We start from the raw sequence: 24,351 nt of genomic DNA on the forward strand, positions 1-24,351 counted from the left end.
CACTAACCTTTTCCCCAGAGAACATTGCTTGGAGTAATTCTTTGTAGAGACTCATGCTTCTTTGGCAAACCTTGCAGTCTGTCGTGGTAGGCATCTCCATTTTGAGGGAAATGAATATATTGTCTGAATACACAGGGACAGCTTTCTTGGGAATCGGTCAAACTCCATACTGCACCAAATCCACTCATAGTCCCCTGCAGATACAAGGCACGGATCATTTACATTGCCTACAATCTGTGTAATGTATGCAAACAGTGCTTTTTAATCAACAAGTGATTTCCCACTGTGATAGAGAGAGGGAGGGAATATACAGGGATGCTGGGCACATCACTTAATGCTATGGAAGCTGTTCAAATCTTGCACTGGATTCTGGGAAGCTCCATGAAATAAAATAGCCCTCGGTTGTAGGTTCAATTATCCAAAAAAAAATTTAAACCCTCAACAAACTCAGAATGCAGTCCAGACCCTGCAGATCATGTGGGAGGGAGAAACATATTTTTAGCTCTCATATTAATTTATTTGAATGTCTCTGACATCATGTGTTGACTGGATTAAAAACATTTGTGATCAAAAGGTCTTTTGTCTCTGATACCTAAAGAAAATCCATGTACATATTCACTGGAATTTCAACCACTGGTCTTATGGTCACAGTTAAATATTCCTAATTTATTTAGTAATTTCCCTTCTGTTGAGAGTGTTGGAAAAGCAGTTTTCTTGCTATGACTTTATTAACATGAAGAAAATGTCTTAAAAATATATATAATAGTAGTCTGGAGTCAAGAAATATGATTTAATATCTTGTAAATTGTGAGTTTATGAAAAATTGTGTATAAGGTCCAAGATTTCAGGGGAAGGCAAAATAAAATGCAGAAGCATTGAAGGCAGATTATTTGCTTTACTTCAATACATTGTTATTACTGGCCTAGATAATCTCACCATTTCCCAGCAAGTATAAGAAAACTTACTTCTCTGTTTTTTGTATGATTCTGAGTTCTGCAGTGGTACTTCAGGAAAGGAATTTGCTACAAATGTCATGCTAAATGAACTTTAATCTTGTAACACTCTATTGTATTTTGTATGTGCATGCACTTTCTCATGTTGAAAAACATATGCATCTCATTTTATATATAAACTGTTGTTGATTTAAGTCTTTGATGATCTGAGATTAGATTCTGAAAACTAAAAATTTAATAACTTGTGGGACATTTAAGGGTACTTGAAATGTTACATGTTCTGGTTAGAATGGGTACACACATCATATCTGAAGATGTGTGGTCCATTATGAAGTTTTGAAGATGAATGGTGCTTTATGAAGTGTTTGCTGGTTTTCTTCTATGTTTCCTCCATGGTGGTCAAGCTGTCAATAAATAGGCTTTCCAGGATGAATAGAGAGGAAATTGGGGTTGAATATTGGAAAGGCAAGAGAAAAGACTGAAATCGGATGGTAAAGTATCTTTCTAGGAATGTGATGAAATCCCTGCATGTCTCATTTTCAGTGTCTCTGGTTGCCAAATGGAGGTTGCCCTCTCCCCTCAGTCCTTGCTATAAGTATTCATTTTCCTCTCTTTCAGATAAAGTTCTCTGATTCAGCATGAGTTGGACAGTAGGAGAGGAGAGAAAGGTCTTGAAAAGCAAAATGCTCTTTTGATTTGCCTTATAGCCACAGTGACCCACCATAGGGGCTGACCTCTCACACCAGTGAGGGAAATCCTGTTAGACATGCTGGGGTCCAGATTCAACCCTGAAGTTTAAAAACTGGGAGTGGGGAGGATGGAAGGGAAATTTTAGTTACAACCTGATTGATACTTACAGTTTTTCTTGCTCGTGAAAACCAGCGTGACATGTGGGTGCAACTGCTGATTGAGGTGGTCTGGAGAGCAAACAGGGAAGTTCTTCAGATGCCGTTGCAGCAGCTACAGTGAAGGTGGTGTATGGGGATGCCAAGACAACCCTGTGATGGGAAATCATCAGCATCTCTAGCACAACTTTTGTTACTATATAAAGTGCCTGTTTAACACCCATCTGTGCCAGTGCAGTCCTCTTCAATGTACCTTGAGCTTTTGCTGTGCTTTGTCCTTCTTGCCAGAGGAAACTCAGGTCTCTTATAATCGCTTAAAGCTTTTCTATGATGCTTTTACAGCCTGGTTTTCAGTTCTTTTTTTGTTTCTTGATGTTTCCTTGGTGTAATTTGGAGAGATTGTGACTTAGTACAAGAATCAGCTGTAGCTGAATAGACCGAGATCACTGTTGAGTCAATCTAACACACTTTTTATATGTGTTTGTATGTGTTTTCTGAGCTTGTTCCTCAGTTATGCTTTCACTGGTGAAGTGCTTAGAGCAAAGGACACGTTACAACACTACCAGCTGGTATCTGTACCCAGACAGCAGTTTATAGAAATTTCTTCCCCTCAAACCTATGCTGATTTGATAATACTAGCAACAAGTCATGGGCAATTCTGGTGACATACTTGAGTTGGAATCAGCCCTTTCTGTAGAATTGCAGGAAATTTTTATCTGCAGCTTTCTCTTCATTTGATTTCTTTCCTGTTTCTACCAACTTCTTCCCTCATGTCTTTTTAAAGAAATGAAACACTAGATAGTCTTTTTTTGAAGTCATGTGTACTGGGGAATGTAGAATAACTCTGAATCAATTGTGGAATAGAAGGAAACTGTAGGGTTGCTTGTTAGCTTGCAGAGTTTGTAGGCAAAGTCCTAGAAATACTTAATTTCTGTGTCTTTTTGCCTTATGTGTGGCTCGACTGCAATAATGATGTAATTGTGGTAGCAGTGTTAGTATTGGGTGTCCTGCAGCTGGGGAGAATAGAAGTTAGTTACCTGAGTGAGATCTGCAACTACGCTCTGGGTTATTTGAATGTAGGTGGTTTCAGAAAATGGATGTGCAGCTAACACATTTTGAGGATTTATGCATTGCAGAGGACTTTCCCTTTGGAGCAGCTTTTTCCAAGACAGTGTCTTCAACACCTGTTGTTCAAGCAAGTTATCCTGCCACGCTGAGGGGTTTCAGTATGACAGGAGTAGCAGTCCACCAGCAGAGCGGTTTTGCCTTTTTTGCTTAGTAATAGAGTAAGAGAATTTGCATTTTGTTTCTTTTCTAATAGGCAAAATCCCGGAGAACACTTTTGGTTACTATTGTTCAAGAAGGCCAGTCTAACAAATGTTCAAGTTTCTGGCTTGCCCTGACCTTATTTTCAATCAACATTCTTCAAAACTGTAATTTAAATGTCCTCCAATGTTACCAATTTGTGGCTCACATTCCCTTTCATCTGTCCCTGCCACATGTGGATGAAAAGGGAACCGTCTACATAAAGGCTTCGATCTCTTGAGAAGAATGTGGTGGAGATAAATGCTGGCCAACCTTCAAGCATCTTTTCTTTCCACAGAAATGAAGCACGCAAGAACAGCTTGGAAAGTCGCTAGTATATTTTATAAGACATCAGTGGGAGGAGAAGATTTTAGAGACAACTACAGATTCCAATCAGTTATTCTGAAATTGTCGTGTTATTAAATCTGCTGTCACAGGAATAAAAATTGCTGAATGTACTCAAATGATAAACATATGAACCAGATTTTTTATGCAGTTACTTCAGATAACAAGGACTGGAGTGGATGTGTTAGTAGGCTCTTGTTCTTTATGCCTCTTATTCTCTGTGTGCAGTTTTGTCAGAGGTTTATTTAAAGGCTAGAAGAAGTTTCTTTTAGCATTCAACCATTAAAATACTTAAGCAGGTACAGCCCTGATTTAATCTTAACTAAACATGCCTTTCAAGTTTATTAATCTGGGACATATAATCAGTTCCTGTGTACTACTGTGATAACCATTGTGTTTAATTTTAAAAGTTAAAGGCACAAAAACTAATAAAATTAGAATAGGAGCCTCTGAGAACAGTGCCTGGAGGAGAAATTAAATTCATTTCAACACAAACAGATATAAAATTACGTACAAATAGAACAGCCGTAGTAATTTCAGTATGTCACAAAGTTTCATTAAAAAATCCAACATCCTTTATTGCATTCAGTGTTAGTATTGTGAATGCTGAATGAATATAGGGTCTTTTTCATGTGTATTTTGGAGGCTATTGAAGACCAATGTCTAATAGCAGTCAGTGGTGCTTGCCAGCTGGTTAACCAGTGCTATATAGATGTCAGGATTTCTGTGAGTGTTCATTCCTCTGTCGTGTGAAAATTGGGGGTGCAGAGATAGTTCAGTAATTAAGTTTTTCTGCTTGTAGCTGTAAATAGAGAAACTAGAAGGAGATGGCATTGGCAATGAGACATACAGCCTTTCGGATGAAGATCAGGGATTCAAATCTGAGGTGAAATGACAGGGAGTAGTAGTTAGCACTGACAGATTTTGAGTGGCTTAGGGACATAAATTTGATGTTAACTCCAAGTAAGCAGAAACCCACATCGCACGAACCAATTTGTATAACCTGGATAGGTGGTGTTTCTGGTGTTTTTCTTTCTGATTTTCACTCTGTAGCTGGGCATGGAGAAAAAAAAATCCACTGTGAACATTCTAATGAGCTCAGTTTTTTTCCCATGCTCTTCAGGACATGCACAAATTTTTGCCTGTGAAAATGTCCAAGATTATATCAAGCTGCAGCTATCCCTTAGGCGCTTGATAGGGATGAGATGGAAGGCAGTACACAAAGCACAGCTTGGCTTGTTTCCAGAGTGTAGCTGTGAGGACATCTCTCCCATTTTTAGGATGACTGCCATAATCACTCTGCGTGTCCCCTGGAATGAATACTCAAATGTTTCACACAAGCTGGACCAGTTCCAAATGAGATAACTTCCATTTTCCGATACTTACACCATGATTTTGGAACGAGGTGGGGCAAAGGACTTCTGTGTCTCCTTCCTTTCTGTTGCTGCAGTTGACTTGTTTTTCACCTTTCTCCAGGGTTTGTCCAGAACTATGAGTTATCCATCTGCTGTCTGTTCTGTGCAAGGGAGGCACTGGTTTCTGCCTCACATGTGCACATATTGAAAGATGGCAACAGCAAGTAGCCATTGAGCTCCCAGACAGTTCATGCACTTGAATAGCTTTCCTGCCTTGTAGTGTGCAAAATGTCTTGAAGTCCATGCTGCCGCTGCTTTTTCCTGTGTTGACACAGCTGTACTTTGCACGAGGTTGTCTGAAGTCCCTTGCACTACAAAATGCATTCCAGAGCCCTTGTGTTACTTGTTCCAATACACTGAATCTCTCCTGTCTTTGGGCAGATACTCCACTCTCTGAATCACCCGGACAACAGTTGTCTGCTCTGGTCTTTCACAGAAATTGTTTGAGTTTGGTAAAGCAATCTCTTCTTCTTGGTGGAAACTCGTGTCAAACATACTTGGAGTTTCACAATAGTATATAAACAAAGAAATAAAGGATAGATAAACATAAAGGGTGAGCTATCACATTGTATCAAAACTCTGTTTTTTTGAGATACACTAGTGGGAATTGAGTAGGGAGATCTGTCAGTGTTATTTGCATGTACTTATCTTTGTGAATGCAACTCAGGTTGTGGACTGAGTTTTCTTTTGTGTAAGGAGATGCAGCTCCAGTAATTTCAACATAAAACAGGGGCTTTGAGTCTCCACTTCTTAGTATTTTCTGTGAATAGAATCATCATAGAATCACAGAATCATAGGTCTTGGAAGAAACCTCTAAATATCAAACCTCTAAAGAGTCCAACCACCCTGGCTGCAGCAGGAAAACCTAGGGCAGGTCACACAGAAATGCATCCAGACGGGTCTTGAAAGTCTCCAGAAAAGGAGACTCCACAACCTCTCTGGGCAGCCTGTCCCAAGGCCCCATAACCCTCACAGTGAAGAAGTAATTCCTCACGTAGAGGTGGAATGCTGGCATAAATGTAGGAATAAATGTTAATCTTCAGTGTATCCCTATGTAATAAACAGCTGTTTCATCTCATTTTACTGATACAGAGATCAATACAATATAATTAACTAAGCTGTATCGAGAAATGAGAAATGAGTTATTTTCAAAGTCCACATTTAAACCTCAGTAGAAGTGCTGGTTTAATTATCAGAAGTATACGGAAGGGACTGTAACGGGTGAAAGAAGACGTGTAATCTGAAAGTGATGTTGAGACTTTGAAGATGTGTCTCATACAATATGTAAAGCAATTCTTTTAGGGTCAGTGTAAGATAAAGGTTTATTTTCGTGTTGCAAGCCAAGCAGTGTCCTGTTTCTAGGAGTCCTTGCTACTTAGTGCTAGAGAATAGAAAGCTTTTGCCATCAGAGCAGACAATTGTGGAGTCAACTTCCACTATAGAGTAGCAAGGACAGGAGGCATTACCAGTTCTAATAGATCATGACTATAGAAGTGGGATGATGAGAGATTCAGGAGAACTGATTACGTGATCAGCACTCCTTTTAGTATGTATGATGGTGAGGGACAATGGTGTAGTAAAAGGCAAGAATTCCATTTCCATTGTGCTCAGCTGGTGATTAATTAGGTAAAAACTTCTTGAGATGTAAAATGATGAGGCAGGCTTGTGAGCTGACAGCATCCAAGATCCAGTTTGGCTTTTGAATGCTGCAGTGAGGGCCCAGTAGGGCACATTTTTTAAATGCTTGCTTTATAATAGGTATTAAGGAAATTGTTTTCCTAAAAGCAAACATTGAAACAGTTTGTCTAAAGAGGTTGTGACATCTCCATCTTTGGAAATTTCCAGAACTCAACTGGACAAAACTCCTGAGTGATCAGATCTAAGTTGACCCTGCTATGAGCAGGGTGTGGAAGTTGATGGGCACCCAGAGTTCCCTTTCAGCCTTAAGTATCTGCCTTAAGTGTCTGGCACCGGGACAAAAGTATTATGTTTTGAACCTTCCCTTCTTGTAGTCCTCTGCTGCTGTTACAGCCATCTAAGAGTTGTTTTGACTTGTTTCCATCAGCAATCTTCTGGGGGCATTTGGAATATGAAGTCTTATTTTCTTAAGGACAGTTCAGGATGGCTTTCAGGACATTTTAGGTCATCACTGACTTAAGGAGTCCTCTCGTGTTCTTGAGAAGAGACAATAATTATGTCATTTTTTGAGAAAAACCTACAATTTTTGCTGTTGGAAAGGGGTGCTTGCCAGTGGTGCATAGGATCCCAGTGTACAAGTAGGATGGTTTTTGTAAATGCTTCAGTGAAAGAGTAGTACTAGGCATTAGTGTTTATTTTAGCTGAGATTAATTTTGATACCTGTTAGAAGAAGTTTCAAAGTTAAAACATTTGGGAATGTTGCTAAATCTGTAGCAATGTGGAATCAACCTCATCTTTATGCAAGGTAAGTGATACTTCAGTGACGCCTGGTTTTGTTTAGAGGTGGCAATTGTTACAATTTTTCCTCTCCAATCTCTAGAGGTGTGCCAAAATATATGAATTAACATTCTTGTTTTCAAAATACAGTATTATGAAGAGTGATATTTCTTCTGAAATGTTACAGCTCAGGAAACAGGAAATAAAAGATTCTAGGAAATAGAAATGTGGAAATGCTGTCTTAAAATCCAACATATAATTAGAAAATGGTAGTCATTTCAGTACTTGGTTCTTTTGCATGCTCATAGTTTCTATGTCTCGTTACCTTTACTATGATTCCCTTATCAGTAGTAACTTATTTTCAGACTAATTTTCTCCTACACTGTTCCATATGCCATAACTGTTATCAGCCCATGCTATTTAAACTGCTTGGTGGTTTGGAGATTCACTTCAAACAGGGAGGTTTGGTTCCAATACTTTCGGACACCACTTTATTTTCAGTCACTTTTACGAAGTAGAGATTCAGCTTTAAAGACTTTACTGTGTATTGTGACACAGAGGCTCTTTGAAGGTTAATCAGCTTTTTAGCAATAATAGGGTTGGATTCTTGTGTGACTAAGTGAGTCGCTTCTGTTTCATGTGCAGATCTATCATTTAATCAAAACCCTGGAAGTTAAGACTTAGAACACTGCATATTAAGTAGAAAAGACAGTTTTTGTTTTAATAATTCTTTTCTTTCTGAACTTCACTGTATCTTTAGGACTGTAAATTAGTTGAGACAGCTAGTCTGATTATTTGAGAACCATTCCTAATGTGTGTGAAATCTAATAAAAGGAGCTGTACAGTGAAGTGATATTATTTGGACACCAAGGCTAAAAACTAATTTGAAGACATATTCTTCTATATACAAAATAAAATCCACTAAGTGTGGTAATGTTCCTAATTTACATTTAGGGCATGATTTAATCCAATTGCAGTTTAACTGGAGGCAGTTAGTGTTTTCTTAAAGGCAAGTGTAGAAACTCACAAATCTTTTTTCACATATTTGTAGCCCCAAACAAATATTTGGGACATGGTCAGAGTAGACTTTCACGAAGAGTTTTTACCAAGTAAGCATTTTTTACAACTGAATATCTCAGATATAGCTCCGTTCTTGAATTTAGCTGTTGAAATTGATGGAATTACACACAGTAGAGTAGACTTGTGTTTAAACATAACTGGACAAAGTTGTTTTTTTCTGGTGGTAATGAACTGCATATTTTTAAGTACAGGAGAGTTTATATTAAAACATATATATATATAAAAGATGTATATATCTAACCTTGCATCTAATTGTAATCCCATGCCATATAGTGGTGTGTTGCTGATGGACACTCTACTTCATCAGTTTTGTCTTCCCCAAATTTTGAGATGTTGAGCTTGAAATAATGGTATAGATACAAAACACAGTGTCCCTGCAAGAACTGTTTAAATTGTTATCTTTATTATGCAGTGCTTGAGACATTTCCTTTGAGTCTCTGTCCTGCTGTTGGAAGAGCTGAGTTTAATTCCAGAAAGGAAGATGATGTATGATGCATTTGCTGTAGTCTGTGAGCTGCTGCAGCACATAGGATTACAAGTTCAGACTGTTTAGATTTCAGAAGGCCTTTGATGGAGAAGGGTCTGATTTACAGAGTCTTACTGCATGCTATAAATAAATAACTACTGTAAATATTTTAAAACTTGAGGAATATTGGTTTGTATACAAGAATGTAGTTCTGCCTGGACATGAAGTATCAAGTAGGAAGGGTAGATATCTCTTAATTTGTCATTTGTTTTCCTGTGTGAGTTGAAGGGGGAAAGATTTAACGTGAAGCAGGGAAGAGAATGGGTCAGGGCAAAAAACCTAATTACCCACCAGCATTTTATTCCATTAAGATGGCGGATTTTTTTCCTAAAAATGGGAAAAAGAACACAGTCTTCAAACTAAGAATTACCTTAAAAGAGGAAGAAGGTTGCTGTGAACACTAGTGCCAGCTTTGTTAGGTGGATAAGCAGTAGAAAACCATATTTCTGGGTGTTGCCATTTTCTATACCAAATTTGCAACCACTACTATGGATGATGCTAATACATCCTAAAACTGATGTGCCAGATTTACTACTTTTATTTTTCAAATCTGTGTATGTGAAGACTTTATTTAATCATATTTTGAAGGCAAGTTAAGCATGATGGGCTTAAATTTAGTCCTGACAGCTGTTTTATTTGCCCACTAGTTAGGTGCATGATATGCTGCCTTTCTTTTTTCCCTTGTTCTCATGTTATTAACACAGTGGAATTAAGAAAATCTTTAGACCCATATAAATTGAAGCCATCTGGCAGTTCAAAGTTGTCATGCTGTCCAAATGGACACATTACTCAAAATATGCTCCCCGTGCTTAGGTGCACAGGCCTAAACTTGGTGCTGGGTTCCTCTGAGAAGCTGGGATTAAGAATTCTTAGTGGCAAAAAACATCCTGCTTAGAAAAGGATAACTCCATGACCTATGCAAATGTTTGTTAATTGGCTTCCTAATTTTCTTGGCTTTAAAATATGAATTATATATTTATATAAATATATTAAATGTTATATAAATGTTAAACTATTTCAATATACTTGAATGAAATTATGGACATTACTTAAAGGAATCCAATAGAGACCATAATGCTGGTGCAGAAGGAGATGGAATAACTCATCTGCTGTTTATAATGTTTCCTACAGTTACACTTCTGTTGTATTGTCTCTGGATGGTGTCTAGAGTAGCATTTCTTAGCTGTGTCACTGCAGAAACCCCAAATCTTAAATTGTCATGTTGCATGCAAACTGTCTTATCCTAAATTTATTTTAGTCAATTTGACAAATGTGTATTGCTGTATTTGTACTGTCCTATGCAGTCGTTTGTGGTTTCTGTATGTATTTTAAACAAACACTCAACATATAGTTACTTACATTGCTTAGCAATGCCTACGTTCTGTTGGCATGTGCTGACATTTCTATAGGGATGTCTTGTGCAAATGTGATTAGTCTATGTGTGGATTTGGAACCATATAACAGACCTGAAAGCTATGTGGAAAGTGCAATAATCATATGTCCCTCGTACCTTTAACTACCTTTATTATTAGCCCACCTGTATAGAGAATTAAAATACTGTTATTTCTGTAGTATTATTTGAAATAATATAGTGGTTTAGAGTGAATTTCAGAAATGTTTCCATTCATTACCCAGACATATGTCTACTTAAAGACCAAGATAAATATAGTATTTTTGTTATTTTATGACTGTGTCCTATTTTAAGAATGCCTGTGGCTAGTTATCAGCGGGATCACTGAAACTTTCATTTCAGCAGCTGCTCCAAAAGCATGATAGTTTAAAAAAACAACTGTTCTGAAAAAACTTTCACATAGAAGTACATTGGTTTTATTTATGTAATTGCTTTTGGCATCAGCTTAAGTAAATTTAAGTGAAAGTTCATCCATAAAATTATTTGACTTTCTCAATCCACTTGAACCTTGATCTGTTTTGGTGTCATGTTCTGGAGTTGGTAAAGATGCTTTGTGATTGGAGTCTGTAACCCCAAATGGGATTACACCACCTTCTTCTGATTCAGAATTTCCTGCTGTTGCAGTATGTGTTGTTTCACAGAAATGAGAAGTAATTCCCTCTCAGATGCTCATGTTGAGATAGCTGCCAGGGAACAGTGTTGATGAGGTATTCTTTCCCTGCTAAAGACAAGGCGTTGCTTCTGTTTTGAACTTGGTTCTCTCTCAATAAGTTTACAAACTTGTTCTACATAACTCACATCAGCTTGAAGCTTTGTTTCCCTGGAGGATGAATAGTTATCTTCTTACAACCAATTTTTGCTCTAAGAACAAACCAACCATATGGCAATTTTGAAGTAGTGGAATAGGCATCCTTTATACCGTAGACAGTTGTGCTTTCTCTCAGAGCCTTTTCTGTTCTAGTTTTAAAATTATTACTATTATTTACAGACCCCTTATTGAGTGGACAGTAATGAGCCTGCATCAGTTGGCTGCAGTGCGGTCGTGTTTGAGCTCTGTCCCCTACAGGCAAGCTCTCAAAGCTGAGTTCATTCACACATTGCCCTCACCACCTGCAGGTGTGTGTGTGTGTGTGCTTAGTCCTCCCTTATAAAAAACCAAAAAGAGCAAGGAGTGCCACAGTGAGCACTTATTTTCTGCTTGCGTTTCACAAAAGTTTCTACCTCCAAAGCTGACCTGGCTTGGCTTAGATTATTTGGTTTCAAGCTATGTTGCTGTTGTAGCAGAGGCCTGCCACAGATTCAGTGCTTCTGCTGCAGGGCAGCGCCCCTGGAAAATGTGCTGTTTGCATTCTTTCATGGCAGGCCTGGGAGGATCGTGTCACTAAATTGAAGAAATACCGCCCGAGTAAATCTGAGGCTTTTCCACAGGGGCCTGCCATCCAAATTGAAGTGCTTTTGAAGGAGGGGAGGTTTTGGAATAAAGGTTTTGCAGCATGCCTTTCTACTACCAAGAAAATCAGTCTGTGCTGGCAAGCAGGCACATGCTTAGTTAAGGCTGGGTGAGCAGAAATGAGCATTGAAGCATCTGAGAAGGAAAGAGTAAACTGCTCTTCAGATTTTGATTACAAGCTTTTCCAGCTTCTAGAGCATGACACTTCTGGTTTTTATAATACACGCATTTATTAACATTTCATAGTGTCTTTTCTAAATGTAAAGAGTTTTGGCACATTCTGATTGGGAATATGGCAATGAAGTATATATCACAGAATCACAGAAGCACCAAGGCTGGAAAAGACCTTTAAGATCATCAAGTCAAGCCTATGACCTGACACTACCACGTTGGCTAGACCATGGCACTAAGTCTTTCTTTGAACACATCCAGGGAAGTCCATTCCAATGTCTAATGACCCTTTCTGTGAGGAAGTACTTCCTAATATCCAACCTAAACGTCCCCTGGAGCAGCTTGAGGCCATGCCCTCTTCTCTTGTTGCTAGTTGCCTGGAAAAAGAGCCCAATCCCCACCTGACTACAACCTCCCTTCAGGTAGTTGAAGAGAGTGAGATCATATTTACTGCACTCCATTGCCATGATCTGGTTGTGCATTTTTATTATTTTTTTTATCAGTAAAAATTTGCTAAGATTTCTGTGATGTGGAGAAAATAGGGGTTTTCATGATTGGGTCCCAAGATAGTTCTTTGCAATGTTAGCTGCACAATGTTAGTGTAGACTCTCATGCTCCAGGATTCATAATAGGAAAAACTCATGTGCTCATTATCATTGCTAGAGTAGTTGTTCTGTGATGTGTGAAAGCTGAGATGATATGCCAGGAGATCCTCCTCCCTTAGGGAGAATGAGGCAGGAGGAATGAATATTTTTCATCTTCTAGAGCTCACAACTCCAAAAGCTGATTGATGTCAGCCGACCAGGCAGTTGGAAGCATCCCTTCATGTATGGCCAGTTCTGCACAGAACAGAGATAGATGTTCCACAGTCTCCTTCAGTTTTTCTTCAGTACTGAGTTGTCCTAAGTTGGGTGCTTCCATTTTCACCCTATCCTAAGGGCACTTTACTGGTACCAGTTCTTCAAAACCTCTTGGGGCAATGCAGCAACTGCCTGCTCTTGGTTTTGTCCTATTGCATCATTTTACCGCACTGCCTACTCAGCTCAGAGTTCTTGTCCCTCCTTGCCCTCTCCATTGCAATCATGGATCCTTCAGCCCTTCAGCTTCAGGTCCAGTTAGGGAAGTGTCTCCCTTCTGATGTTGGTCTGGTGCTGCTTGTCGACATTTGAAGAGTTCAGCTCTGAAAATGAGTGTTTCTGGAGATACATATACTACTATAGTCTACTGTAGTCACAAAACTTTCTTTGCAGAAAACCCCAGAAAACCAGTCTGGGACTTGCTACCATGTGGTTTTTAATTTTAAATATCCTTATGACTAATGAAACTATAAAATACCTTGTCATTGTTGTAGCACATTGGGCATCCAGTAATAAAATAGAGGTCCTCTGTGACCAGTACCATAGACATATAATAAAAAAACGGCCTCTGTCTGGGAACACTTTAGTCCAAGTTCATATTTCTTTCTTATGCACCCAAAAACAGGGTTAATCAAATTCCTGCCTAAGGGCTTAAACAGCTGGAATATGAAAGATATTTTCACCATTCTGCAGTGTAGTAGTCCTGTGTCTCTGGAAAGTATGCACTTTGTTAATGTACATGATAAAACCTTTCATTTAAATGTTTTTCACAGCATATCTAGTTTTATTTAGGCAGTGGTTTGAAGCAGTAGGATGCATTTGGTCATCCCAGATTTATATTAAGTGACTAGAGAACAGTATTTTAGTTTTATTAGAAATGTTTTCTTCCCGCTCTTCTAAACCAAAAAGCCAAATTTATGACAGAATCATTTAAATGCTTAAATGTTGAACTGGATTTTCTGATTCAGCGTTTTCATGTAGATATGTTTTCTCCTAATGTTTTTCCAGGTTGTACTGGTCAGTGGACATCTGGACAGCTGGGATGTTGGGCAGGGAGCTATGGATGACGGTGGTGGAGCATTTGTATCATGGGAGGCATTATCACTCATTAAGGATCTGGGTAATTATTTAATATAAAATGTTTTTGATGTGTTACATTTCCACAACGTTGTGTATTGTCTAAACTGAATTTTCTATTTTATCCATTCCTTGAGTACAAATATTGATAGTATAAAAATTTTTGCAAATTTATCTGTTAAACTCCATCTTTAATCACAGGAGTCACCAAAAAGCAACACATCAATGATCCAGACAGTGCTTTGAACCTGCTTTGAATCTATCATGATGGTCACCATCATCACAGACTGAAAGTTCCATGTAAGATATTATATCTAGGTACCTTGGAACTCCATTTTGTCTTAAGGAGTTCCTCCCCATTAATGAAGATGAAGCTTCATGAATTCCCGGATAGCCTTCTGATATTCATAGAATTATAGAATTACATAATAGCTTGGTTTGGCAGGAACATTTAAAGATCATCTAGTCCAACCACCCCTGCAGTGAGCAGAGACATCTTCAACTAGATCAGGTTGCTCAGAGCACCATCCAACTTGACCCTGAATGTTTCCAGGTATGGGGCATCTACCACCTCTCTGGGAAACTTGTTCCAGTGTTTCACCACCCTCATTGTAAATTTTTTTTTTCCTTAGATCTAGTCTAAATCTACCCTCTTTTGGTTTAAAGCCTTTATTCCTTGTCCTATCACTATGGTCTCTGCTAAAAACTTTCTTACTCCCCATCTTTCTTACTAGTCCTCTTTAAGTATTGAAAGTAAGGTTTCTCCAGAGCCTTCCCTTCTCCAGGCTGAGCAACCCAAACTCTCCTAGCCTTTCGTCATAGGACAGGTGCTCCAGCCTTCTAATCTTTGTGACCCTCCTCTGGACCTGCTCTAACACCTTAATGTCTTTCTTCTACTGAGGACTCCAGGGCTGAACACAGTACTGGAGTGGGATCTCACCAGGGCAGAGTAGAGGGGAAGAATCACCTCCTTTCACCTGCTGGCCATGCATCTTTTGATGCAGCCCAGGACACTGTTGGCTTTCTGGGCTACAAGGACACATTGTTGACTCATGTCCAGCTTTTAATCTACCAGTACCCCCCAGTCCTTCCCCATAGGGCAGCTCTCAATCCCTTCATGCCCCAGCCTGTATTGATACCAGGGGTTACCCTGACTAATGTGCAGGACTTTGCACTTGGCCTTGTTGAACTTCATGAAGTTCACATGGGCCCACTTCTCAAGCTTGTCCAGGACACCCTGGGTGGCATTCCATTCGTTAGGCATGTCAAGCACATCACACAGCTCAGTGTCATCAGCAAACTTGCTGAGGGTGCACTCGATCCCACTGTCTATGTCACTTCTGAAGGTACTAAACAGTGCAGTTTAGTGCAGTTCACGGTCTGCACTGGGACTAAACAGTCCCAGTGCAGACCCCTCAGGGGCCACTTGCCATCAAGCTCCATCTGGGTGTGAGTCCTTGACCACTGCCTTCTGGATGTGACCATCCAGCCAATCCCTCATCCACAGAACAGTTCACCCACCAAATCCTTATCTCTCCAATTTAGAGAGAAGGATATTTTGGGAGACTATATCGAAGGCATTACAGAAGTCCAGATAAACAACAGCTGTAGCTCTTCCTTTGTCCACTGATGCAGTCACTCCATCATAGAAGGCCACTAGGTGGATAAGGCAGGTCTTACCCCTGCTGAAGTGGTGCTGGTGTCTCGACTCACCTCCGTGTCCTCATGTGCCTTAGGATAGCTTCTAGGAGGATCTGTTCCATGATCTTTCCAGGCACAGAGGTGAGGCTGACAGGTCAGTCATTGTTCATATTTGGTCATATTGTTTTCTGCCTTTTAAGCAAGCATTGTCATTCAACATCTTTCACTGTCCTACATGGTGCTTTTACAGCAGCTACTCAGTTAATTTAATTCCTACTCCCTAACATAATTCTTGATATCTTCTGAAGAACATTTCATCTAAGTCTGTCTCAAGAGCATGTAACGAGGACTGGATCTAAGCAGTGATCCTGCCTCTGGTCTTTTCCTTTTCATCTACCTGCAAAGATACTCAGCAAAATTGATTCTAAACTTCACAGAAATTCGTATTTCCAATGTATCTATTTCTGTGCTTTTATTTTTTCCTTGAACATTCTTCCTGAATAAATGTACATCCCACCTAGACATGCTCCACCAAATATTGAGAGAAACATCTATACCATCAAACTGGTGCACTCTCAGCTTTGTGCTTCAAGGACAATTTCCTGATCAGTCTGCTTTTATGTTGCTGTGTGCTCGGGCTCTGCTTGGACTGTGATGGCTGATTTCCTTGGCTAGGTAATCCAGGTCCCAGGAAGCACACACATAAGTCTCATCACTACAAGGATACACTTCTGTCAAATCTGGCTTAACCATGACAACCTGTCGTGGGCTCATACGTCTCACCAAGGAGCATTTGACTCTGAGGCCTTGCACACCATATATCCTGCTACACTAGGTTTGTGGGATGCAGAGCAATGTTCTGGTTCCAGGGATTACTTCTTTGAATCATTCTTGGTAATCAGCAGGGTGACAAAGTGACTGGTTTCCGGAATTCGGTCTGTAGATCAGTCAGACTCTTCTGAAGTTGATATTCTAGCACACACACTGTCATCCCAGAAGTGATATGGATAAAATACCAGTATGGACTTGCTCAACCTACTGCCTGCTTGTTTGCATAGCTCACCTGAGTAGGTTCTGGAAGGCAAATTTCTTCTGCTCATGGGCTTCATCTGACTTGTGGGTAGAAATGGGCAGCAGACCATTTGTTATTCTAGAAGGACATGATGCAGGAATGTCTAGATAGGGTGTGTTTGGTGGAAGCGATGTTCCACAAGGTGAGATGGGGCAGGGCCTATGTATGTGCAAGAGGGAGCTGTGGTTACACAGCCATCCACCTGTGTTCTCCAGACACTCAGCCTCTCAAAGGTTAGTCTGGTGTCCTGCTGTTCCCAGTCTGCTGTTGCCTAGTCTGGTCCCCAAACTGCAAAATGCAATCTTACTGCTTGATCTGTAGTTTTTCGCTGATTTTGGTTCTATAACTGCTTCTTAGGTGGTCAATTTGATATCCCAGGATGCATTTCCCCCTTTGTCAGATGGAACCTCTTTTCCCTTTTTCCAAAACTACAACCTATGGTTAAGAGGACTGCACCACGTTTTCATTAAAATTTTAAATCAGCTGCTGCTCCTGCTCTTAGCTCTGGCAGAGTTTAAATAAGAAACTAGCCTTCCCTGCTTCCAATCAGAAGGATTTGTGCACTTGAACAATCTCAGTGTATCTTGAAGAGCTCTTTGTAGACAAGCTCTGTGATGTGACTAGCCACTCTCATACTGCAGTGATAAATATCAGACATCCCTGTGAATTCCTAGTCCTTTATTTTGCATTATTTAAATCTCTTATCTCTCATTTTCCCAGCCTTGGAATGATTGGAATATCAGTCTGTGACTGAAAACAAAGTGCATCTGTTTTCATTTTTAGTCTTTCAAAAGCAAACTAAAGAGGATTATTCTACAGAAGAATCCAGGCTTACTCCTTTTTTATTGTTTTGTGGGGTTTTTTAATCTTTCTTTTATGATTTCTGGAAAATTGTCTATGCTTCCTCCACTATTAGGAAAAAAAAAATTATGCTTCTGTGTTTGCTGACTCTATTCCATTCAGAATGAACTATTCTGTGTCTCTTAAGGGCAAGTTCCTGGTGGCATTGTATAATTCTTACTCGCTGGATTTCCCTTCATGCATGACTGAAATGCATCACTCTCTGCTTGTTCAAATATTTGATTTCCTCTGGTGGTAGCCTCTGTGTTTGCTCTACGACCTGTGGTGAAATGCTGTTTTCTCAGCTGGGAAATGCCGGAGCCTTTGCTCAAGCCCTCTGTTCTGGCCAGCTGTTGTGTTCAGCTCTTCTTGTTATACCAGTGTTCTGCAGGAATGAAAGGTTGGGAAAGGATGTCTGTGTCATTCCATCTAGCCTGTAGATAACCATGGGGGACAGGGCCTTTTGTAAACTGTCTTCCATAGCATGTTGGTTAATGGTTTTATATCTTATGATGCACATAAAATCTGACAAAAAGGACAGCAAAATAACAGATGTGCAGATTTTGTAAGAAATTAAATAATGAGTTTTATTTCAATAAAAATGTATTTAAATTCCATAGATTGTGGTTTGAGTGCCCATTATATTTTTAACTGTGGAGGCTTGTTTTAATAGCCTTTTCGACCCTGATAAATTTAGTCTCAGTCTAGTCCACCAAATACATTTGGCATGAGGAGAATCCAGCTCAACTGGTTTCTCTGTAGGCACATGTAGAATATTTTTTACTGTGTAGTGGGAGTCTTAATGCCATGGTGCATTGCATAGCCATAAAAACCATGCCTGCATTTACCAGAGTGTAACTCATCCTGCTGCTGTGGTGATATGATCTTAAAGCTGAAGTGAGCATTCTGAAATATGAATTCTAGAATATGAAGTTTGTGTCACGGAGTGAGAAATACTCCCACTGCTGCTGCTGTGGTTCATTGGTTCCATGAAAGGAAGATACTACTACTCTATTTAAGTTATTTTCTTCTAATAGCACTTCATTATCTAATAGCACTTCATCATGATATCCCTGTGACCCTCGAACGTGGCTGGTTGACACAAGTTATGCCTGCTAATTACGATTTTGATACTTTAATGTAATACTTGAAGAATTATTATCGTTTAAATACCATTCCATACTTTCAACATAACCTTTTCCCTAAAACATGTAATAGCTATTGGCTTACGACCAGATACATGAAATTTGTTGAAAAATCATTTAAATTATAGCTTAATATGACTGTATTTTATTTTAAGAAGTGCAGTTTGTTTTCTTGCCTCAAGTAAAATTTTTAACAGTTTTTTGCTTTTATTTCCAAGTAAATTACTGTGTTAGACTTAATATTTCCTGAATCTTCAGTGTTAGCTTTTAGTTTTTTAATTGAGCTGGCAGTTTCTGTACTATATTGATATATTTATGTTATTTTATTTTTTCTTCCTGGTGTTTTTGTAGATTTCCATACACTTTAATAGTTCTTTGTTCCCTATAAGAACACATAGCAGTAGCACAGTCTGAAGTAGATTTATGGTCTTTGACTCTTTGAGCTTTTGATCAATTTTTTTTTCCATTTCACTTTTGGACTTTGCCTGAATGTTGCTCCTTTTTGAGAGAAAGGGAACTACATGAAAGCCAGACTGAACTGAAATAATTTTATATTACATTGCCAGAGAGTAGAATAAAAAAAAATTAATCCATGTAAAATCCCATGAATACAATTTAAAAGAATAAAACCTTAAAAACATAGGACCAGATTGTGAACTACTGGAGTTTTGGGGTACTGTTCAGAGCTATAAGATTCAATTAGTCCTGGAAAGTCTAACTGAAGAGCTAAAAAATGTTTCTAATAGCTGCAGCATCTCTGCCCATCTTCCACCACAGGGTGAGGGGAAAGGAGCACCTACTGACAGTGCTGTTCCCTCTCCTTCTTCTGCCGGGAGGAAGCACAGACAGTAAATGTAGAGCAAACATTGACTTTTGGATGGTTACATTTCAGCACAAGGAATCTTGCTCCATGTGCTTTTCCACAGCCACCATGTGCATAAAACTGAAGCCCATCACTTCTCTTCCATGCATCTGCAGCTTCATTCTCAGAACATCCCCTTCAGCAACCTCCAGTTAAAGGTCAGCACTGACTTGTGCACCTGTTGGTATCAGAAGTGGTCACAGATCTCTCCAAACCTGAGAGAACAGAAGTGTTTTCCTTAGTGCAGCTAAGGAAAGCTGTACCAGTTTATCTGAATCAGCTGCACTCATATGGTTGCTTGCTTTGCCAGTAGGTAATTTCAGAAAAATTCACCAGCTAGTGGCCATATTGATGGATGTCATCCAAAGGGGCCTTTTCTCCTGGTGAACGCTGAAGTTTAACGAAGCGCAAAGGAAAGAAAAACAGTAATTTTTTTCCTGGAACTCTTGAAGCTTATATATGCTGCTGATTGAGAAGATCTCTGGCAAGCTTATGCGCTTAAAAAATGAAGAACTGGAAGTGTTTCCATAGAAGTTGTTTATGTAAAGAAAGATGAAAGTTTCAGCTGGTTATTGCTTTTATTCCTTTTTCTGGAAATACAAGATGCCTTGAGAGGCGCTGAGGCAGTGTGTGAGCTGGTCTGAACTGGTAATCTCCTTTTCCTTCAGTGGAGCTGGTGCTGTTGCAATTAGCTGAGGATTTCTGATGCTTAAGAAATTACCCTTCGTAGCTGCCCGCAGGGTGTCCGAGGCAGTGAGCTTGTGCAATGTGCAGTTGGCCTGCAGCTGTGTCTGGCAGCTGCCACCCTCCCCAGCCCTCCACAGTTTGTAACCTTTTGATCAATTTTAACCAAGTTTGATAGAGGCACAGAAAGATTAAGAGTATGAAATTCTGCTATGTTCTTTGCAAATGGGTGATGCAGAGAGATGGGTGAGTGCATTCATGTCCTAACTGAGGGAGAGGCAGGAGGGAACTCTGCTTTTATCCTTTCCCTGTGATGATGAACACCTGGTTAGTCATCACACATATAGCTTTGGTGTAAGCACCAGAGCGTCCTACGTTATAATCTGTCTGCAAACTGTGTGTGATAGGTAGCAAATATTGCTGGTAGTGAGATGTGTTGTTTGGGGTAATTCAGAGATGATGGGAAGGCACTGTGGATGTTTTTGGAAGAAAGGGCGGAAGGGTTCTCATCTTTAAGCCAAGAGAATCCATGGAGTGTTGCCTAAATTGTGATGTGGCGTGAGGGCATTTGGAAGCTGCAGGAGAGACAGCACTCAAGCAAATTGGGGTTTTCTGGTTTTGTGGAACAGCAGCTGGGTTGCAAATTACAGTCTAGAAATCTCAGACCCCACTCGTTTTCAGGTTACATTTATAATTCTCCAATTTTACATTTATTAATTTGTGTGCAAAAAAGGTGTCTCTGGAGGTGGCCAATACCATTTGCCTCAGCATTTTCATGCTAGTCTGGTGTAATTTGAAACACAGGTTCTTTTGTCCCATGTTACATGAGCTTTACTAAAGAAGCTGCTTTTCCAGGTGAGGTAAAAAGACTAGTTAAGCAGCTACTCATAAAAAAACACCATAAAATTACCCCAAATTTATTTTGGTGCTGTATTTTGCCTTTAGTTGGCTATGCAGCTTGGACAGACAGCCTGTGGGACTCGATCCTGCTCCAGATGTTGGTTGCCAGTTTCTGTGAAGTTATTTGTGTTCCTCTCACACCATTTCAAGCCTTCTGCTGCTGCTGTGCTGGTCTTGCTCAGGACTAATACTTGTGTACGATGTATTTGAGCAAGAAGCAGGTGGTATGTGTCTGATGCTTTCAGATATGAATACCTGCATCCTTGGCCCAAGGGGCATTTCCCAGCCAAAGTCATGGGCACTCTGCCCAGCTCCTACCCTGATGCGTGCCCTTCCAAAGCTACCTTGTGCTCCGGCTCTAGAAGCACAGGATTTTATCCTTAAAGGGAGCTTGAGGTAACAGAATAACAACAATAACAGAAGTCTTTAGAAGGTGGTCGTATGGCAGGGTCAGCTTTCCAAGTATATTTTATGCCTCTAGTACAGAGCCCAGTGGAGTTACAGATGCAGTTGATTTTGATGGATGAATTTCACTGCTTTATTCTGAAAAACTTCAGACATGAAAACTGTTGTGTCTCTTTTTAATTAAAACAACTGAAGCCAATTTTTTTTCCCTGTTGAGAAGCTGAAGGGGTCTGCTACTTGACACTACAGTCTAGTTTATTTTCAGAGTCTCATCTTTGCTAGCACAGGAGGAATGAAATAGTCAACGGGTCCTTTGTTCATATCCCAGGTTTCTTTCAGCAACGTTTACCCACAAGCTGTCTCTCCTTGTTCAGAAATGTGTTTTCTACCTTTCCCTGGCTGTGTTTGAGTCTCACTAGTCAACTCTTGGTGTCCTGCCAAACCCAGAGGTGCACACATGTCCACCAGCCATGACTGCCCAGTCTATGTGTTTAAAGGATGCAGCTTCGGAAGAAGCCCAATGACTGTGCTGTCAATTTGCCAGATCACAAACTTACCCTCTTTGCCTTCAGTTTCTTCAACTGCAGCAGTGTCAGACGTTGCCAGTTGCTGCTATCTGAACTGCTGCCTGTGTTGAAGTAATCGGTACAGACTTCAGGAAAGGCTGCACTCCAAAGACCACTGTATTGATGGATTGTTGTACAGAGTAAACGTTTCCTGGCTTTTGCTGTTGTCTCGTGCACTGAGCTCATGTTCAGTCATGTCTGCATGCCACATGAGATCAGGAAATCTCCTGCTCAGCCTGTGCTTCCAATTGCTTCTGGGAATGCTGTTTCTTCCATGTAAAAAAAATATTTGTTATGGGGACCTGCCAGAGCCAGCAAAAAACAGGAGTCAAGTAAATGAACGGCACATTTTCCTCTTCTGCACCCAGGGCAGGATGCCTGATGCCATCACTGCTAGAGCAGCCTGATGAAGGAAGGGTGATTGTTGACAATGTCTAATCCCAGCCATCACACCTTTTACGTAGCTTTCCTGCATTCCTAGACAATGATCTATACCCACATGAGGAAGGGAGAAATGTGTAGTGATAGGTACTATTTGTAGCTCCCCTACTTCCTTTCTTTGCCAGTGTTAAGGGGAAATGGAGTTTTATAAGTCAACTTTCTTATGGATGTAGACATGGATCTGGCCCAACCAAAGTTCTGTTTTATGGGAGAACAGCACAGAAAACTACAGAAATGTTTTTAAAGCACTGCATGTAAGATTTTTAAGGTACTACCTGAATTACATTTTATGTAACTCATAAAGAGTTGATTAGACAGTTTTTTCCCCTTAAAACTTATTTAAAATTGAAATTTTAACTCTCCTCTGAATTATACCTGTGATTAATGTGACTGGAAAACCGTAAGACAGATTTTTACGCAGTTCACTGTAGTCTTTGTATGAAGTTGCGTTTCTTGAGTCCAAATTCACTGGCAAATATATATGGACTAAAGATACATTTTATTAAAAGAACAATCACTGGAGTAATTCCTTTTCTGCTAGTAAAATTGGAGTCACATAACTGCAATTTTAACTTACTTGCCAAGAATTTTGTTAAATGTTTTTTGAATTTCCTATAGCTGTGGTGGTGTAGTTTGCTGTCTAGGAGGTACATTATGAAACATGATTAAATGACTGGTTTTACTTTAGGGCTGGGTTGTTTTTTTTTTAATTAAATGTGTTTGATATTAAGTCCTTGTTCTTACATTCTTTGCACTTCCTCAAAGCTGTATATTTTATTCTGACCTTCACCTTTTGCAAACCTATTAAATCTACTTGGTCTGAAGTTCCTGTGTAAGCCGTTGCACTACAACTGCATTTATTGCTTCATTTCAACCTTTGGTTAAATGCGTATTCGGCAAATACTTAAATCTTAAATTTCCATACTGGGTTGGCATACCAGAGGGGTGACTGCAGACTTAGAAAGTTGTTAATCCATCAGTAAATTTAGGCTCATAGCTCTCCATACCCATGTTGTCCTTTCTCATATCGACTACCGCTTACCCAGGAAATTCAAGATCAAATGTGTGCTTTGTTTATCTATAAAAATCTTTAAAACCTGATGACAGAGGCTACTGTGATTATTTTTTAAATCTGTAGTAAGGTGAAATGCTGAAATCCTTCCCAGATGAAGTTGGGGGCATCTTATCCTTACTGTCAGGTTTTTTAAGGTATATATTTTCACTATGAGGAGACAAGTGTGGCTGGTGCATTTTTAGACTCATCAGCTCAGAGGACAGTGTGGCAGATTCGGGCTCTGTCCGATCCAAAGAGCGGGGCAGCAGAGGCAGAAGTCAAAGCCACCACTCAGTCAGGTCAAACCACATCTGATGCTTATAATCCCAGAAAGGGAGGGAGCGGGGTCTTTCATTGCCTTGTCTGCTCCATAATTTGACATACCTTTAAGGAAGGAAGTTTTCCTAAGGATGAATAAGGTGCATTTTAAAGGTGGACAGTGTCTTCTTCCTTTTGCGAGACTTGGAGAACATGACAACAGGATCAGAGCAGGGCAGGGGGTGGAGGAAGGTCTGCTGACTGGGAGCTTGGCTGTTTTACATGTAAACAGGCAAGTAGTGCCTTTTCTTTTTTTCTTTTTTTTAATTAATGACTTGTGTTGACTTTGTGACTCTACACTAACTGGTTCTTTGTTTAAAACTCCATGTGCAGAAGAGCACATTTGTCAGCATTTCTCATCTGAGTTGTCCCTGAGCTGTGCTGCTGGGTTTCAAGGAGGTGCGCCCCAAAGAAACCTTTGCTCTGGCAGCATTGCTGTATGGCTTCTCACCAGGCTGTGGGCTGTGCTTCCCTCCTCTCCCCCCATCTGCCCAGTCAACAAGCTTAATCCATGTTATTTTTAGTTAGTAGACTTGAAAATCATTCACAGCTTTCCTCTCCACTCTTGTATAC

The 24,351-nt window shown here is 39.8% G+C and overlaps 1 protein-coding gene across 4 annotated transcripts in view; it reads left to right on the plus strand.

Moving 5' to 3' along the window:
* The window catches only part of CPQ (carboxypeptidase Q), a 153,856-nt gene that overhangs the window by 80,777 nt on the left and 48,728 nt on the right, over positions 1-24,351 (plus strand). For all 4 annotated transcript variants that reach the window (XM_051611178.1, XM_051611177.1, XM_051611175.1 and 1 more), the window contains one exon: positions 13,782-13,893. In XM_051611178.1, the coding sequence (XP_051467138.1) occupies positions 13,782-13,893 (112 nt within the window). The remainder of the gene's footprint in view (positions 1-13,781; positions 13,894-24,351) is intronic.

Source organism: Apus apus, chromosome 2, assembly GCF_020740795.1.
Source record: "Apus apus isolate bApuApu2 chromosome 2, bApuApu2.pri.cur, whole genome shotgun sequence".
NCBI classification, from domain to species: domain Eukaryota; kingdom Metazoa; phylum Chordata; class Aves; order Apodiformes; family Apodidae; genus Apus; species Apus apus.